Source organism: Hyaena hyaena, unplaced genomic scaffold (assembly GCF_003009895.1).
Source record: "Hyaena hyaena isolate Hyena2069 unplaced genomic scaffold, ASM300989v1 scaffold_439, whole genome shotgun sequence".
In the NCBI taxonomy this organism is placed as follows: domain Eukaryota; kingdom Metazoa; phylum Chordata; class Mammalia; order Carnivora; family Hyaenidae; genus Hyaena; species Hyaena hyaena.
The window spans coordinates 94,989-113,509 of record NW_024081067.1 but is presented as its reverse complement, the minus strand read 5'-3'; the positions used below and the strand labels follow the sequence as shown (position 1 = coordinate 113,509).

The following is an 18,521-nucleotide window of genomic DNA, read 5'->3' as shown; positions in this document are numbered from 1 at the left end:
AGGCTTCTACCTGATATCAGGTGACAGCTGAAGGTGACATTGGGATTGGGATTTTATAGAAAGCATTTTGAAGGTAATCTTCATATCTTACCAAACCTCTGCCCTGGCCCTCCTGAACGCTAGATTTCTGAGCTCACAGATTGAATAGATAGCTCATAGATTGAATAGCCCCTATAGAATTTCCATAGTGTCTTGCCATCTTGTCATGGTTGCAGTTCTGGAGGAGAATGAGCTCTCTTTTGAGGTAACCCGAGGGCCTGACCATGCCTTGTCAGCTCGTAAGATGGACACCTACACAGGGAATCTGAGTTCCCGAGAGGTGGGTCCAGGAGTGCTGGGCATCTTGATGGTCTTCTGCAACAGAAATAATCGGAAATTTCTGGACCTGCTATGGCAGTCAGAGGTCAGCACAGGCATATCTATTCCTTTTTTTAAATTTTTAAATTTTGTAAGTTTATTATTTATTTTGAGACAGAGAATGAGCAGAGGAGAGGCAGCGAGAGAGGGAGATAGAAGATCTGAAGCGGGCTCCATGAAGACAGCAGAGAGCCCGATGCGGGGCTCGAACTCGTGAACTGTGAGATCATGACCCGAGTTGAAGTCAGACACTTAACTGACTTAAGATGCCACCCAGGCATCCCAAGTAATCCTAAGGGCTACTGCCTTTGCCCTCTTGCTTTTTCTTCCCTGTCCTCAGGCAGTAGCCACTGTAGGTGCGTTTGGACATAACTGTACCCCTCTACCCTCTTCAACCCAGCTATCCGGTTGCTTTAGCACCCCTGGGTCCTCTCTTTGCACCGAGAGAGACACCTGCATAAACCCTGCAAAGATATTCACATGAGGCAGGACTGTCAGGGTGCAGTGCCGTGCATAAAGTGTGGTAGACACTGAGTACGTTCTCTCATTGGTGAAATCTTGCCAAGATGCTTGAGTTTAAACCTTTGAAATCTGAGTTTGAACAAGTATTATGAATAAAAGAGGCCACATTGTCACCCTTCGTATTCCTTGGACATATAAGGGTGATTGTATGCCACCGATTTCCAAAATGTCTTATGATCTTCGCATTTTTTAAAATGTGGCAAATGTACTTTTTGCTTGCCCCACATTTAACAATCCATTTTCTAAAGAGGTTGGAAAGGATTCTGAAGCCGTAAGGGAAGGCGTGCTTGGTCTGAAAGTCAGAGATGCCTAGTATTGAGCTAGAATTAACCCTTACGAAGCAGAAATGACCTCATGGAATTGTACAAATGGAAGAACCTTTAGTCTTGACCAATTTTATTCTAAGCTAGATCCTCAGATGACAGGCTACGGACCACTATTTCACAGCCTTCAACGTCTACCTCGTAATTCACGGAGGTGTGCGACAAGTGGCATTGTTTTTCCTCCTGTGAATTGTGGTCAGAGTTTAGGGCTTTCCCCTAGAGACTCCCTAGGGCTTGGAAGTCCAAGAAAGGAAGTGACATGGAAAATGGGACAAGAGGTGGTGGGTGGAGATGAGGCAGAACAAAGATATGCTTCAGGTCTTGAAATTTGAGCTTATAATTTCTGAAATATTTAATGAAAAATCAAGCTCAGTAGTTCTACTCTTGTTATTTTGTCCAGTCTGTGCTTGTTGGGCTTGGCTGCATTTGCTAGTTCCTTTACATGCCTTTCCTTCTTGCATCTTGCCCTTCCCTCCTTTGACTCCTTTTCACATTGTCTGTTAATGTAAACCTTCTCCGTGTTTGTCTGAGAAAGTCTTTATTTTGCGCTCACTCACAGAATTCTATTAGCTGGGTATAGAATTCAAGGATGACCATTATTTTCACTTAGCACTTTGAAGACATTATTCCATGCCTTCTGACTTCTGCTGTTTGCTTTTGAAATGTCTGCTATCTATTTAATTCCCATTCCTTTGTATTATGCACCCCCCGCCGTTGCTTTTAAGAACTTCTTTTGTCTTTGATATACCGTTAGAGAGTTTAAGTGAGTATTGAGTCTTATTTATCCTATTCAAGACATGGTTCCTGAATCTAACAATTCAGGCAGTTCATTAGTTCTGGAACCTTCTCACCCACCATCTCTTCAGTTAAGGTCATCCTTCCATTCTCTTCATGGTCTTCTCTTGGAACCCTTCTTACACATGTCAGCATCTCTTATTCCAATCTCTATCTTTTAACCTTTCTTATTTTCCATGCCTTTATATTTTGATGCTGATTTCTGATAATTTTCTTCATATCTATCATCTTGTTCACAGTGCTTCTCTTAAGCAGTTATTTAACCCTTTTACTGAGTTTTTACTTTAAATCACTAAATTTTTTGGTCTAGAAGTGAATTTTTTTTCCAAATTGTCTTCCTGTTCTTTTGTCAGGATGTCTTGTTCTTCTCTACTGTTTTCAACCTTTTTTCTTAGATCTTTAATATATTAAACATATTTATTTTATAGCCTGGTCCATGGTAGACACTCAAACATTTATCAAATGAATGGATAAGTTATTAGTTTCTTTCTGTCAATTCTTGTATCTGAAGGTCTCAAGAGTCTAACGTTTGTTGACTCCCTTTGGGTGGAATATTTCCTTGTATGTTTTTGTAATATTATGAACTCATCTTTATTGGAAAATCCTCTATATCCTGGGCTGAAAGTGTATTCCTCCAGAAAGATTTCTTAATTCTGGTTTGCACCAAAGTATAGCATAGGTAGGAAATCTGAGTGAGGTGCTGGCCAAGATCACACATGATTTCAGGGGAGACATTTTTCTTTCACCCAAGCTCAGGCCAAGACAGATAAGCTTTCTTGTTGTTTTCCTGTGCCAGCAGGAAGATATTTTTCTAGCCCATCTTTTTACTAAGGGTGTAGCTCTTTGAGGGTCTTGGCTCTATAAGGGATTTCAATTTCAACTCCCCACCTTATATAAACAGAGGCCCTCATCTTTGGGTCTGTATATGTGTTAAGACCCGTGTTCCTAGCTCCCCAAGATTGGTACCTCCCGCTCCCCACCCAGAGCAGCTGCAGGATTAGCTCACATGCTTCTGGTTTTCAGTTCCCTTTTCATTTATGGCCCATAGGGATTTTCCTTACTGTGTTGCAAGCTCAACTTTAAAAAGAGTTTTTAATGTTTCTTATCCGGTTGTTTTATAGTGAAGTGGTTTAGCTCATTGTAGTTCACCAGATTGTTGGAAACAGAAGTTGTCCTCCTTGGTTTCTTGGCCAAAGCAGTGCCATCTTCTTCTTTAGCCTCATCCATCGTTCATTTTATGATGGTACGTGGCAGGATGAGGTGATGGGATTTTGATCCTGCCACTATGGTCTGTTGCATGTTAAAAAATGAAGAACCATTGACCTAGGAAGACCTCAGATGAATATGGCCTCTCATTCAGCTAAACAATCTCTGTGTTCTTTGAGGTTGGAAATGACCTACTCAGATGAGACGTTTACTGTGATCTATTAGACACTTTATAGGAAATGTTTTCCAATAATGCCAGGGCATGCAGGATTGACAAAACAATTAAGGGGTTAATTACCGCAAAATATTTGCTAAGTCGTGGATTCCAGATTTGTAAACAAATGCCTGGCACTGTGTGTTTTGCAGATTGTTTCTGGGGTCAGACATTATGACCAGTAGCACTCCCACCAAAGAGCAGCCCAAGTCCACTGCCAGTGGGAGCTCTGGTGAAAGCATGGACTCCGTCAGTGTGTCGTCCTGCGAGTCAAACCACTCAGAGGCTGAGGAGGGCTCCATCACTCCCATGGACACACCTGATGAGCCTCAAAAAAAGGTATATGCTTATTCCCTTCCGATAAATCCTAATGTAGACAACTGATGTAGTGTTTGCCAATGAGAATGTCTGTTTTCAAGTTTATCACTGTACAGTATGTTGAAATTCATGTTTATAGGATCTGCAAAGTAGAGTTCAATCTAGGGACCCATTCTTCATGGAAACAGGTCCAAAAACAATGAGCATGTTGGTTTATTCCTGTGGCCTTTGAAATATTGTCCTGGATCCAAAGGTGACTGAAGGATTGTGGCCTGTAACATGAGGTACACTTTTTAGGAGTCATAGAATTTTCTTAGAAGGAGCGCAAAGTCAGAAGACAGATGTGGCAGCCTCTTGGTGTCATACCTTGTCTTCACCATGCTTTTACCATAATAATGTTACACAGTACCACTCCAGAACTCAGTGACTTAAAACAACAGCATCTGCTGCTTGGTTGATGTGCACCGGGCTTAGCCTTGGCCATGGGTTTGGGCCAGGTCTGCTCCTTGCATTCTTTTCGGAATTATGAGGCTATCCAGGGCATATTGTGAGTATGCTAAGACAGATGAGCAAGAGAGCAAGCCCAACCCCATAGGCATGTATCAAGCCTTCACTTTGGTCATAATACCAACATTTTATTGCCCAAAGCAAATCATGTGGCCACATCTCACATAAGTAAGTCAGGCAGGGGACTCCTTCTAATGGGAGGAACTGTGGAGTCCCAGGACAAAGGACATGGATACAGAGGGGCGTAAGGAGTTGGTAGCAAGTGTACAATCTGCCATGTCCCAAAAAAGAGAAAGCTATGAGAGGTGATAAAAGAATTCCCATAGAGGGTGTCTATTTTCCATGGCTTCATAAAGAAATAAAACAAGATGTGACTTAATCTTCTGTACGCATCTGCTTTAATTTCTTGGTGAAGAAACTTGAAATCAGAAACATCAACTGTGATGTGACTAGAATTTGCACCATTTGTGGGGAGATTTTTGGCCAGCCAGACTTGCTGTGTAAGTGAGTGTTAGCCCCTTAGCTTATGCATAGGCCAGGGACGTAGAGTGGTAAGAATTCCTCCATGTGGTGTGTTTCTGCCATTCTGTAAGGGGATCGTTGTGCAGTTTCACATTGTGTTATGAACAACAGCAGCAATAGAGGAACCCTCAGGTGATCTCATCACAATGTAGCCGATCCAGGACGGACATCATACTCAGGATGAGTATGTCTGAGATGTCTCAGGCTGAGATGTCTCAGGTACTGCCCCAGCCAGAACTCTTAACCTCATGCCCTGTAATCCAGAGGCACATCCTCCAAACATTGAAGGAAAAGCTCTGCAAACACCTTGGAGCCTGTTCTCCGTTTTCCCTGGCATATTTTCAAAACCGGAGATGTAATCATTCTCCATGACTTGACATACGGCATTGTATTCATCAAAATCTGGAGTGAGGCATCATTCTTCACCTTTAGACAGGTTCTTATTCTTTCTGGCCCCCTTTTCTGATGGACATCATACAAAAGTGAAAATAGGGGTATATCACACACATCTTTGTGGGATTTCTCCCTGTCCAGGAAGGGGATGGAATGGCCTTCACACCTGTTGGCGCATTGGACGTGTGTGAAGGTCCAGATCATCCCTTTTAAAACTACACAGGAGCCAGCCCAGCAGGTATCATTTGCACCCCACTTGCTGCAAACTTTTTGACTCCTCCCTTATCACATGGGTACTTCAGTTTCTTGCACAAGTCGGGAATTTTTATTCTTCAGATGAACCTTCCTCAGAGGCATGAAGTTCTGTAGGTTTAAAGCGGAATCATTGACTTGGATGCACGTACACGCGGGGCTGCAGTATCCCTGGATGTCACCTGGAAAGGCGTTGGTGCCCCCTGCTCCCCACGTAGCGGGACCTGGAGGACCTCCACAGCCTCTCCCTACTCCAGATCCTGAGCCTCCAGATGCCCCGCCCATGCCTTTCCCAGCGGTGCTCCACGAGGTTGCTCCGTTCAGTGAAGTGTACTTGGCATTCCTGTTTCTTCATCCCCCAATCATGGTTTCTAAACATTTAATTTCACACCTGCTCCTCATAGCAGATTCTCAGTAAGAACTAGGGGTTTCCTCAAGTGGTCCGTTGAGAGCTGCTGTACTTCAGGCGTCTTCAAGGCTTTATCGTAATCATAAATGTCATTGAAATTATGGAAAATCTAACAGAGGAAAGGGGATTTATGTAGAGGAAAAGGGAGGTGAAAAAAATTGAGCTAGTAATTGGACAACCGACCTTCTTGGCTACTGTGTGTGGTGCATCTTTAAGCAAAGTGATGCTGTTGAAATCATGCACCATCAGTTTGCCCTCACACTGAGTCGCAAAGTGGATTCCCTTGGTAAAATAGACAAAACATGTTACTAAGTAAGCCATATTATGACAGAGTCACAGTTAGATTTCTACATATCAGAGTTGTGAAATCAGCTTGCTGGCTCTAATTAAACTAATCATATAGTAGAATTTAATGTAAAGTTATGCTATAGGAAGACATCCTTAGGAAATAAAATAGAATAAACTCCATTTACTTGGAAGCTAGATAATCAGGATGCTTAATTTCTGTACTCTTTCTCTTTGGAAAACTAGATTGACATGAAAGACGTAAGTAGGTTACTTATTTTTTAAATGACTTCCGAAATGTTTGTTAAGATTAATGTGGTATAATTTAGCTTAACTCATTCTGAGAAATCACTTGTAATTTTCTACAGTAAGAATTGTTATTTAAAGTGATTGAATTTAGTGGTGTTTGGGTTTTTTCCCCCAGATTTTTATGTGAAGTCCCTTTATTTTATTTTGTTTTTTAGGAAAGTTACAGTTTTATTTCTTTATTTTTTAACATGTATTAGTTTATTTTTATTTATTTATTTTTTTAACACAACCTAATGAGTTTTGGGCATCCTATTTCATTGGTAATTAGTCTTGCATAGTTTATGGTAACTATGTAGTTAATCGGAAAGGCACATTAACTATAGCACCTCATTCCCTAACTGTCCTTGATATACAATGTGAAAATGTATACAGTTGGTCCTAGAAACAAATGTAGAAAGTAATGGAGCTTCTCATAAGCTGTGGTCCCTTTGGGCAAGACCCTCTATTTCTCTGAATCTTTTTTCCCTTTATAATGCTCTGAGTTTTGTTCACAGGATAGTTGTGAGAGCAACATGAGATAAGATATACAAAAGCTCATCAGCAACATCACAGTGCAAACATCACCAAGGTGGTGGTATACTATGTTCATTTACCACGTTCTCATCAACTTTATAGAGTGGGCCTTCGCTATGTGCTTGCTGTGTGAACCTGGCCTTTGGAGTCAGGAAACTGGGGAGCATGTCATCCTGGTGCTGCCAACAGTTTTCTCTCTGGCCTCAAGTTCCTCAGGAGTAGAACACAGTTGGGGCCAGGTGATGTCCAGAGGCCTAATGTTCCATCCAGAGCTGTAGAATCTGTGGCCTTATCTTAGAAACTTCTAAAACTTTCTCTCCTGCTACAAAATCTGTGATGTGGAGCCAGAATAGAAAAGATCGTGGTGGGCATGTTAAGCAGCATTCCCACTCAAGACAGTAGGACTGGGTAAGGCTTTCCTCCAGCTCTGGTTAAGCTTCCAGCTTCCTCCTGGACTCCACGTTACCCTCTAGTTTCTGGTATTTGCTGCCATCTGCTGGTCACTTCCTTAAATGCAGCTGCAAACTCGGGGAATTGTGACAGCTGCCTTGCGTCCATCCTCACCTGGATGTAGAGTGACCAGGGCAAGTACTGAGTCGCTGACAGGAATCTGCCAACAGGGTACTTACCCCAGTGACAAGATGTGTGTGTGCTGTGCGCTGTTGTGGAGGAAGTAACTGAAGTTCATTCATCGCAGCCTCTACTTCTGCTTTGAAAATTGCAAAGCACGCCATTGGCCAAGGTTCTAATCTGTTTCCTTCTGGGGTGTATTTACTCTTGCAGCTCTCTGAGTCTTCCTCATCATGTTCTTCTATCCATTCCATGGACACAACTTCCTCAGGGATGTCGTCCTTAATAAACCCCCTCTCCTCCCCTCCGGCCTGCAACAACAACCCTAAAATCCACAAGCGCTCCGTCTCGGTGACATCCATTACCTCGACAGTGCTGCCTCCCGTTTACAACCAACAGAACGAAGACACCTGCATAATCCGCATCAGTATAGAGGACAACAATGGCAACATGTACAAGAGCATCATGGTAAGGCACTCAGACTGACACCCCTAAGCATGCACAGTATTAGTGTACACGTAGGCATCCGCCCAAAATGAATGTGTACCAGAATCTCCCTGGGTATACACAGTAGTATATTTATATAAGCTGCTACACACCAGCAGTGGCCATAAGATATAATGTTTACATCTTAAAAATTGCTAAAACTTCTCCCACTCAGTGTCACTTTTTTCACAAGCGTCCATTTGGATGACTGTATAATGTACCCCAGGGAAGATGCAGCTCCTGCACCCTTCTAGGAAGTCTTCCCACGGAACTACGTGTCTGGATTTGTAATGAACTCTCATGCATTCTCGGCAGTGTCCTCCATGCTGGCCGGTCTTTCTCCTTTAGTCATTTGGAATCAAACTTAGTAAGGTGAATGATCAGGCTGGAAACACAGTTTGATTCCACCAGGAACTGTTTTATAAATTAAATGAGACAGACCTTTTTGAGCTCCTTGCAAAAACCGTGCTTCTGACACACTCTCAAAATTGTCTTGAATCAACGGCAGGCCTTTTGGAATAAATACATCTGGCCTCTCCTGGTAATAATCTTAGGTGTGTAATTCCAGGAAGAGACTCTGTCATTTGTAGGACACTTCGTATCCCAAAGGACAGGCTCTCATCTGCCCTGGATCCTGTCTTCTCCCATCTTTATCACCCGCCTTCCTGGAGGGCCCACGAAGTGCTCACGAGCTCGGCTCTGAATATAACCTACACACTGTCTTCTTTCTAACATTCCAAAGGAAAACTTTCCTAATGCAATTATCAATTCAACAAAAGATCCTTGAACGTTGGGATGTGTACTTGTCACTGGGCCGGGCTTCGTGGATACGGAGATGAATGAGGCACTTCTGTCTTTGGGGGCCTTCCAATCAGAAGGGAGCTCAGAAAGCATTATTCAACATGCACCAAATTCTCTAATAGAGGTCAGGCCAGATTGCAAAGGGCCTCCAGCTCTCAAGTGGGAGTTTGTGTCCTACAGGCAATAGCATCTTATTGAAGGCCTTGAAGTAGTGATCAGATTTGTTCACTGGAAAAGTAGTTGACATTGTGGAGACAGTGCTCTGGTGGGGGGTAGATGGGACCATCTTCCTCATAGCGAGGAAGCGAGTCAGGAAGCTGCTCTCATAGTCCATGTAGAGGATGATGAAGGCTTGAATGACAGCCATGTGGTTGGAGACAACATGGATTTTTTATTTTTGTGAGGTAGAATTGCAGAATCCATCAGTTTAGTCGTCAGCTTTGGGTTACCGTTACAGGGGATGAGGAAGGGGGAAAACTAAAGGCTTTTGAGTGGTGGTTGGTGGTGCTATCAAGTGAGGTGCACAGTACTGGATGAGGAGGGTTGGGGGGCGCTTACATTGGAGGGGCAGCAGGACACCCAGCTGACATTGTCCAGAAGATGGGCCAGCGCGAGGCTGGCTCTTAGAGTTGTCCAGCTTACGTGGTGGACAGGGTCACGCAGGGAGTGAGAGCAGGGACAGAACTCAAGCGGGGGAGAGAGAGAGATTGAGGTGGAAGAACCACCGAGAAGCCACCCCATCAGTGTTATTATTGTATTTTCAGTGTGGCTTCTTCACACGGCTTCTCTCACACATGCCAACAGAGAAGAAAGTCCCACCTCGTAACTAGACCGTGTCTCTGAAATAAAAGCTAAGAAGTGACACAGGCGACCACGTGGATGGATCTCTAAAACACCACGTTGTGCTAAAGAAACCAGACACAAACGATGACATGCTGCAGGAGTCTTTTCTTTCAGAAATAGTCCAAACGAACCTTTGGTATTAGAAGCTAGCCTCAGGGAGGAGGTACAGGGAATTCTTCGCATTCTCTATTTAAGGTGCATGAAAGTGACATGCTAGTGTCATCCAACACTGTTCCATTGAGTACACCAGCCGCATGTGGCAATTGAGCATTTAAAATGGGAATAGTCCAAATGGAGATGTACTGTGAGTGTAAAATATATACCAGATTTTGAAGACGTAGTACAAAAGAAAGAATTTCTCGCTAATATTTTTGGATTATATACTGAAATCATACTTTGGATGTAAGGGAATAAATAAAATATATTATTAAAATTAATTTCCCTTTTGAAAAACTTTTTTTAATATGGCTACTAGATATGTAAGATGAGAAATGGGGCTGGCATTATGTATATCTGCCGGATAGTGCTGGTTCAGAATGTCAGCCCGAGGTTGCGAAATTGCGCTGACTGGGACTCTCCACCCCACTCAGTACATTGAGCGGGACAGAGTAATAAACTCTCAGGGAAAGCCCTTGGCCATATCCCATCCTCGTTTGGACACACCTGGGGAAGTTTAAGGTCAAGATAGTTAAGGATAGGATAGGCTGGCTCTCTCCTTAGGTAGGTTTAAAGTTGACAACTTAGCCTGACGTTAATCACCTTAGCGCCCCATCCATCCCCCAGTAGGATCCTCTCTCTTTCACCTTATGCTTCTGGTCCAGTTTGATCCAGCTGTGGGAGTATTTTCTTTAGACTATCAAAACACATATTTCCTCTTTTAGAATTTTGTGTGCATCTATTTCTCCCTTGTAAAGGAATATGCCGGATGTTTTGGTAATAGACAAATGAACAGGGTCTTTGTCGCTTACAAGGACCCCATTGTAATGCGTGCTGTTTATTGAATCACAAATACCAGCTGCTGGTCCAGACCAGAGGGAGACATCTAGGTCCTTCAGGCTCTGTGACAGTTTCTTGGAGGAAATCAGTTGTCTTTTTCTTCTTTTAGTTTTTTAAATTTTTTCTTTTATTATTTACTTGCTTACTTACTGTCTCTCCTCTTACCTCCTGGTGAGAACAGCTTTTATTTTTAAGTAACGGTAATTTGTGGGGTGTGTGTGTGTGTGTGTGTGTGTGTGCGTGTGCATTCTTTCTGATGTAAAGAAATCGCTCACAGGATGTTAGAAGAGTCAGCCCCTCTTTACCTCTCGCGCTGAGCACCCTGACAATAGTTGGCTGAAGTACAAAGATAAAGGGGAGAAAGTCAGAACTGGGGGTGAGGAGAAACTTTACTTGCACTTGAAAAATGTTATATTTATTATTTTCGAACACCTAGAAGCCGATTTTTATTGAAGCCTAATTTACATCCAATTATGTACACAGATCTTTTTTTTTTTTTTTTACAAATAGTTTATATGTACACAGATCTTAAGTGTTCAGTTCCTTGGGTTTTGATAACTACCTGTATCTGAGTAACTATCACCCCAAACCTAGATAAAGAACATTTTTCATCCCCCAAAATTCCCTTGTGCCCCTTCCAATCAGTCCCCCCCTTTGCCCCTAGTAAAGGTTAAGTTTCATTATTGTTAGTTTTCTAAAGCCATAGATTAGGTTTGCTTGTTTTTCAAAAGAAATGACTCCTGTTTCATGTAATCTTTCATGTCTAGCTTTTCTTGCACAATGTGATGCTTTTGAGATTCATCCACATTGTTGCATGTGTCGGATTTGAGTTTACAGCTGCTGAGTTGTGCTCTCTCAGGAATATACTTTAATCTGTCTGTCCGTTTCCCCTGTTCTCTGCTGTCGAGGTGATTCGGGTTCATTCCAGTCTGAGGCCATTATGGATGAATCTGCTGTCAACATTTGTGTAGAAGTCCTTTTGCAGATACAGGTTTTCATTTCTCTCGGGGAATACCTAGCAGGGAGATTGCTGAGTCATGGGGTCTCTTGCTCGTTTTGAATGGGTCCTTGTGCAGAACTGTGGTCACTTGTCTCCCCCAGGTTGTGGCCCGGCGTCATGGTGGCAGCTCAGTGGGTACGGACGATTTTAGCCCAGGACCAAAAATGCCCTGTGCTTTCCATGGCCCCCTCCTACTCCACCCTGCCCCCAACTGGAACCCCAGCCGGTGTGGAGGAGCCTGGCAAGGGGCATGCTCTGGTTTACTGCGGGACGGCAGTTGACTGGGGGAGGAGGGGACTGTGAGACTAAGCGTCCCACCATCATTCAGCTCGCTAGGGTGGAGCCAGGACTAGAACCCAGGAGCTCTGGCTCTGGGTCCCGTTCCACTGCACTGGGCCGTCACTGCCACGAAGACACATGGCAGCAAGAATAAGAGGGTCAAGAGAACTCTTTCAGGCGACATGAAGCAGAATACTTAGAAGCCCTTCCATTGTCTTTCCAGTTGACAAGCCAGGATAAAACCCCCGCAGTGATCCAGAGGGCGATGCTGAAGCACAACCTGGACTCAGACCCGGCTGAGGAGTATGAGCTGGTACAGGTCATCTCGGAGGACAAAGGTGGGCGCACGTCGCATCTCCTGGCGGGTTGCCTGGTGTGTGAAGTCAGAGAACGAACACAGTGGAACCCAGTAGGGGTGTTTAGTTATGGGGAAGTGGTATCGTGTGGGGGACCCTGCCATCACCTCACTCGTAGAATGGAGCGTCTCAAGCTGCCCCCACAGTGGCCCTGTTTTTCCTACGGTTTTTCTGCGCATCCTCATGCCCATTGTCTATAAACTTTTTTTTTAATGTTTTATTTATTTCTGAGAGAGAGAGACAACGTGAGAAGGGGAGGGTCAGAGAGAGAGGGAGACACAGAATCTAAAACAGGCTCCAGGCTCTGAGCTGTCAGCACAGAGCCCGACGTGGGGCTCGAACCCACGAACCGTGAAATCATGACCTGAGCCGAAGTCGGACGCTTAACCGACTGAGCCACCCAGGCACCCCTGTAAACTTTTTTTTTAAGTTTATTTATTTATATTGAGAGAGAGAGAGCAAAAGGGGAGGAGCAGAGAGAGGGAGAGAGAGAATCCCAATTAGGCTCCATGCTGTTTGTGCAGAGCCTGACATGAGGCTTGAGCTCATGAACCGTGAGATAATGACCTGAGATGAAACCTTAACTAACTGAGCCACCCAGGTGCTGCTGCATTCTCCATAAAGTTTCTAGCAAACATTCTCCTTGGAAGGGGTCACTCCCCGTGTCAGAAAGTGAGGGGAGGTGGGGCCTTTTGGGTCTTTGCAGATAGTCACGTACCTCCGTCACCCAGTAATGTGTGTTTCAGTTGTATGTGAACCTGCAATGTAGTGGTCCTTGTAATAATTTCTCACTGTTTCAGTTAATCATGCATGAGAGGTTTAGAGGTTTATCTTACAGTTTATCTTTTAATTTTTTATTAAAAAAAATTTTTGATGCTTTTATTTAGAGAGAGAGAGAGAGACAGGGAGCAAGCAGGGGAGGGGCAGAGTGAGAGAGGGAGACACAGAGTCCAAAGCGGGCTTCAGGCTCTGAGCTGTCAACACAGAGCCTGACACAGAGCTCGAACTCACGAACCACGTGGTTATGACCTGAGCCAGTGGTGGAACTGAGTCACCCAGGCACCCCTCTTTCAGTTTATCTTTATTCATGATTGATGTTCAAGTAGCAAAAGTTTCTAACTCCAGAATCTGAAGGCTCTTTATCTCACACTTAACTGAGGCAAAGACCTGGTGATCTGGGAAATACTTTGGTATGTCTAGAAGCCCATTGTTGGCAGAAATTCCTTTTAGGAAAACTGGTGGCAAATACTTACCCTGAACGTATCTATTTGCCGGTTTGAATCGGGGTTGTATTTGTTGAGAGGAGGAGACAAGCTTGTAGGTAAGTCCTCTGTACCCTGTCACATCATAGAAACTCAGTCAAAAGAAGTCTCTTTCTAAGTGCAGTTAATGACTGAAACTAACCCTATCTACTGGCAGACCCAACACTAACCAATTCACATATCATTTTGTTGTTGTTGTTTGTTTATTTTTGAGAGAGAGACAGAGCATGACTGGGGCAGGGGCAGAGAGAGAGGGAGACACAGAATCTGAAGCAGGCTCCAGGCTCTGAGCTGTCAGCACAGAGCCCGAGATGGGGCTTGAACTCACGAATTGTGAAATCATGACCTGAGCTGAAGTCAGAGCTCAACCTACTGAGCCTCCCAGGCGCCCCTAATTCACACATCTTTAGTGCTTGTTCCCCAAGTATAGCTAAAAGAAGAATTATAAAAGTTGGGAATATGGGAAAGGAACAGCTGTTTCTACTCCATTTGACCAAAGCATCATCTGGGCTGTATCCTGGGCCCAGAGAAGAGTTGCTGAAATTAGAATAGCACTTTTTCCTAGAGATGAAATATTTAGCCTTTGAGAAAATTCTTTTTCAATTGCCTCTTGGGAGTTTTCTCATTCAGAAGGGTTTGTGGGGCAAACCCTTGTCAATTATAACTTTTATTGTAGTTACCGTTAAAATTCTAAGCCTAAAAAGTGATCTCTTGAGTTTTACCATGTTGCCCACAAAACAACACTAAGGTGAGACCAGTTGGTCTGAAGAACCAGGAATCCTGAGGTGTATAGTCTGGGCCCAGTTTCATTCACCACTTGGGTGGTCTTTGATGGGCTGCTTGACCTCCTCAGGCCTTGGTCCTTAATTAGTGAAAAGGAGGCAGTACCCACTAGTCCTTCATACATCATAGGGCAGTTGTGAGGATAACAAGAAATAGTGTGCTCCAAACTACTTTGGACATATGCTAAGTGATCTATAGCTGTGAGGTGAATTTTTACTGACCCGGGAATATGTGGGCAGGAGACTGGGGACACTTTAGGGGAGTTATTCTTTTTGGGACATTTGTGCAAAATGTACCAGAGTCACTTAGAACCTGATTGCATCAGTCTTGCTATAAGATTACAGTGTTTGAAGTTAACATAAGCTTGACTGAATCCATTCTGCAGTCAGATGCCTCTAATAATTGCCTCCCCTACTCCATTGCCCATTTTACCTTTGATTCCCATTTGTTTTTTTAGATACCCATTACCCCTGAGTGCTAAGTGGTATATTCCTTCTTTTAAAAATATAAACGAATTAAAATAATTTTGCTTGATAATTTCGTATTATACTTGGAATGGTCCCAGTTCAGAAATTGCAGCTGTCTGGTCGGGAATCACTGAAGTAGACAACAGTTTAAATATTTACAGATATACTCTATCTTATATAGATGCTGTTTAGTATTCAGCTAGTTCGACTTGGGGTTACTTCAAAAAATATTTCAATATTCCAAGTAGAAAGTTCTGGAAAATGCTGTAGATTTTTTTTCTCCCCCACATCATTGGATTCTCTCAGTCTCTGAGAAAAGCCACATGCTGGAGTAGAAAATGGACCGTGGGAGGAAGGTTACCTGGGTTCTAGCCCAGTTCTGCCATTGACTAGCTATGATTCAGGGAGTGTCATTTAATGTCTCTTGGCCTTTGTTTTCTACCGCACTTTCTTCTAACTAAAGTATTCTGCATTTGAATGAACATTTATTCCATGGGTCAGATTTCCAAGATCATATTTGTACTTTGTTTTTAAATATTGGGATTGAGGAGTGGTTGGAACCAATATTGGGAGTCGTTGTCATTGTTTGGTTCAGTTCATGTTCCGAGGACAAAGGGCCAATGGTCCTTGCTCTGTGACTGGACACAATTTTCCACCTGTCGCTGTCAGCGCTGGGCTGACCTACACCAGCTGACTGCATTCTCTCCCCTCCTCTCTTCCAGAACTCGTGATCCCAGACTCAGCCAATGTCTTTTATGCCATGAACAGCCAAGTGAACTTTGACTTCATTTTACGCAAAAAGAACTCCATGGAAGAACAAGTGAAATTGCGTAGCCGGACCAGCTTGACATTGCCCAGGACAGCTAAACGGGGCTGCTGGAGCAGCAGGCACAGCAAAATCACCCTCTGAAGGGAGGGACCAGCGGCCCCTTGCTTGCCGAAGTCGGAGTGAGGCTGACAACAGGCCGTGGCAATTGCAACAACCATCCAGTGTTAGAGGATCATTGGTGAAGTCAACAGATATTTACTGAGTACCTCTAGTGGGCAGGGCACTATGACAGGCATCGTGGGGGAAATCGGAGAGGAGTTTGACATGCAAAGGATGAATGTTTCACTGATTCTCTTTGACCTATTTGAGACTGAAATGCAAAATTATCCACTTTTATAAATATATATATGTACACATATTTGATATGTATGTGTGTGTGTGTATATACACATATATATGTTTGTACATATACATATATGTATACACACACACACACACACACACACACATATATATAAATATATGAGGGACTTAGGGGATATTCTGGACTGTGGAGAAATGAATTTGCACAATGGCCTGGGAAGTTGAGGTCACTTTTTACAGGGAAATAGAAAGAACTGAAAACCTAGTGTCATAGCTTCCAAGTAAATGGAATCAATCCTAGGAATACAGAGTGTCCTTCGTGCCAGTATTATAAGAAGTCCAAACCGTTCCTATCAGGGAGAGAATTACTTTCTCCATCAAGTGCCACCAGAAAAGATCTGCAGAGGCTGAGACTGCCACGGCTGAATGAAAGGCCACTTTGGAAACGGTTTGGATGAGCCAGTGGCTTTTGACCTCTGCCTGCATCTGCCGCTTTCCGCGACCCCGGGTGGGGGGGGGGGGGTCAAGAGGAGCTTCAGAGGCCCATCTGACCCAGGGCCCTCCCACCCCCCTGGAGCCACCGCTTTCTGGCCCACTTTGATTTCTGGCAACTGCGTTGTGTTTCCATTCCCGCTGCTCAAGAACATATCACAACCATCGCTGCACAGGTAGCCCTGCTCTTTGGTGACTTATCAGCCAGAAAAGAAAGCACAAAAGGATGGGGACTCACTTGGACTCTTAACCTGCCTCGGAATGCCACTACTTCCTTGCCGTTTCTGATCGCCGCCTTTTGCATGGAACTACATGTCTGGAGTCTTTTGCCATCTGGATAGTAGTACCTCTGTATTACGTGCAATTTGTTCCTCAGGTGTAGAAATTCCGACTGCGATTGACTATGTTTGATCATTTTGAGCCTGTGAACGATTTTAGAACAGCGATTGCTCTGTTAACAGCCCCTCAGGAGATGTTCCCTGCTGATGGCAGTGTCCTGTTTTACTAACTCTTATTGTAGAATTACTGTGCCTAGTCATGGGGAAAGAGATGGGGCTACGTGTATTATCTAAATCATTTCTTAATGAGGTACCTTCTTCCAGATGGAATCAATAACTTTTTTTTTTTTCAAGTCCCCACACTTGCTATCACGGTGTTACTGTTAGGTGACATTTTTGTCGCTAGTAACGCCATTACCCTCTCCCTTCCAAATCTGAGCTGTGCTGGGGGGTTGACCTAAAAAGCCATATGTGCGATATCAACATGTGTAAGAAGCACTTTCAGAATGTCCTTTTTAAGAAAAAAATTCTCAAAATTCCAGTTTTTATTCTAAAAATAAAAAGAACAAACCCAGATATAAAGCATAGGTTGCAACATGGAGCTTTTTTTTTTTTCCCTTTTTCCTAATCCCGAAAAGCCAGCTCCCAAAGGTTCTGTGAGATTTGTGTGATGTAAACAGCCATATGAAATCTGCCAGAAACACCAGGGAAAGTTTAGAGATCTGTGGCAGTGGGCCAAAGAATGAGCTGGGAAGGCCTCAGATTCCCCTTAGGCCTTTCTAGGAGAGCAGACTGTGCATCGTTAAGAGCGACTGGGTTTCAACCAGTCGAAAAGCACTTTGTTCCGTTTGCAAGGCTCGTCCGATTTGTGCTTGTGAGCTTGGAGGAGCGATGGCCTGGATGCTGAACATCATGGAGACTGGAGCAAACATAGCCTCAGCCTGAATTCCTTGGTTCGAAGGTCACAAAATACAGAACCGTTGGCCTGAGTTAGGGTGCGGCTACAACGACGTATGTGTTGTGCTGTGTGCTCGCCCTGTGTATTGTACTGTATATGTAGAGTCTAGATTTATATACTGCAATGTAAAAAAAAATATATATATATATATATTTTCCTTTTTTAAAGACAATGGAAATTCCGAGTAGATAAAACATAGCCTCATTTATTTAATGCCACTTGAAATGTCTTAAATTTGTTTCCCGGCGGATAGCGGGGTGATGCTTTTAGCTGCTCGCATGCTTGTCTTTCTACATCTCCATCATCTGTTTACCTTTTGGTTAAACTAATAAACTGGTTTGGGACTTGGTTGGCATGTGCTGCCAGACCCAAAGGGACTGTATCTGGAGTGTTCATCAGGTGGGCTCTGGGTCCTAGATATGTCAGGAGGCTTGTTGGAAGCCCCCTCTGGCCCAGTTGGAGGGAGCCGAGGAGAAGCCAGTGGCAGAGTTGGGAGGGGATCCTTTCCACTGGTGAGCATCACGAGTATTCGGGGGAGAGAGTGACATCCTTAGGAAACTGCAGTCAGTATGATGCCTTTGACAGATTGCTATTCTTAGGAGTCATGTGATGGGGGACACTTTAAAAAAAAAACAAAAACTGAACTTAGAGTTAGGAACCAAGGTAGTACTTTGCCTCCTTTCTGAGAGCCTCTTCCCTAGGGTGCAGTTGCTACCAGCTGAATAATTCTTGAAACCAGCCATGATGCTCTGGAAGCCCAGGAAGGTCTCTATGAAGGGAGGAAAGAAGGGTTTCCCAAAAGACCGTCAGAGCCAGGCCAGCTTCACTCAACAGATGCACAGTGTTGTCCTTTCATCATGGTTCCAAAAAGTTTCCGCTAGATTCTTAAATAG

General features: G+C 43.7%; 1 protein-coding gene across 3 annotated transcripts in view; it reads left to right on the top strand.

Annotated features, from left to right (window-relative positions):
- RGL1 (ral guanine nucleotide dissociation stimulator like 1) overlaps positions 1-16,006 on the top strand; it is a 162,169-nt gene extending 146,163 nt beyond the window's left edge. For all 3 annotated transcript variants that reach the window (XM_039252988.1, XM_039252986.1, XM_039252987.1), the window contains 4 exons: positions 3,570-3,756; positions 7,709-7,963; positions 12,124-12,238; positions 15,491-16,006. In XM_039252988.1, the coding sequence (XP_039108919.1) occupies positions 3,570-3,756; positions 7,709-7,963; positions 12,124-12,238; positions 15,491-15,678 (745 nt within the window). In that variant the 3' untranslated portion in view covers positions 15,679-16,006. The remainder of the gene's footprint in view (positions 1-3,569; positions 3,757-7,708; positions 7,964-12,123; positions 12,239-15,490) is intronic.
- Positions 16,007-18,521: the final 2,515 nt, after the last annotated feature.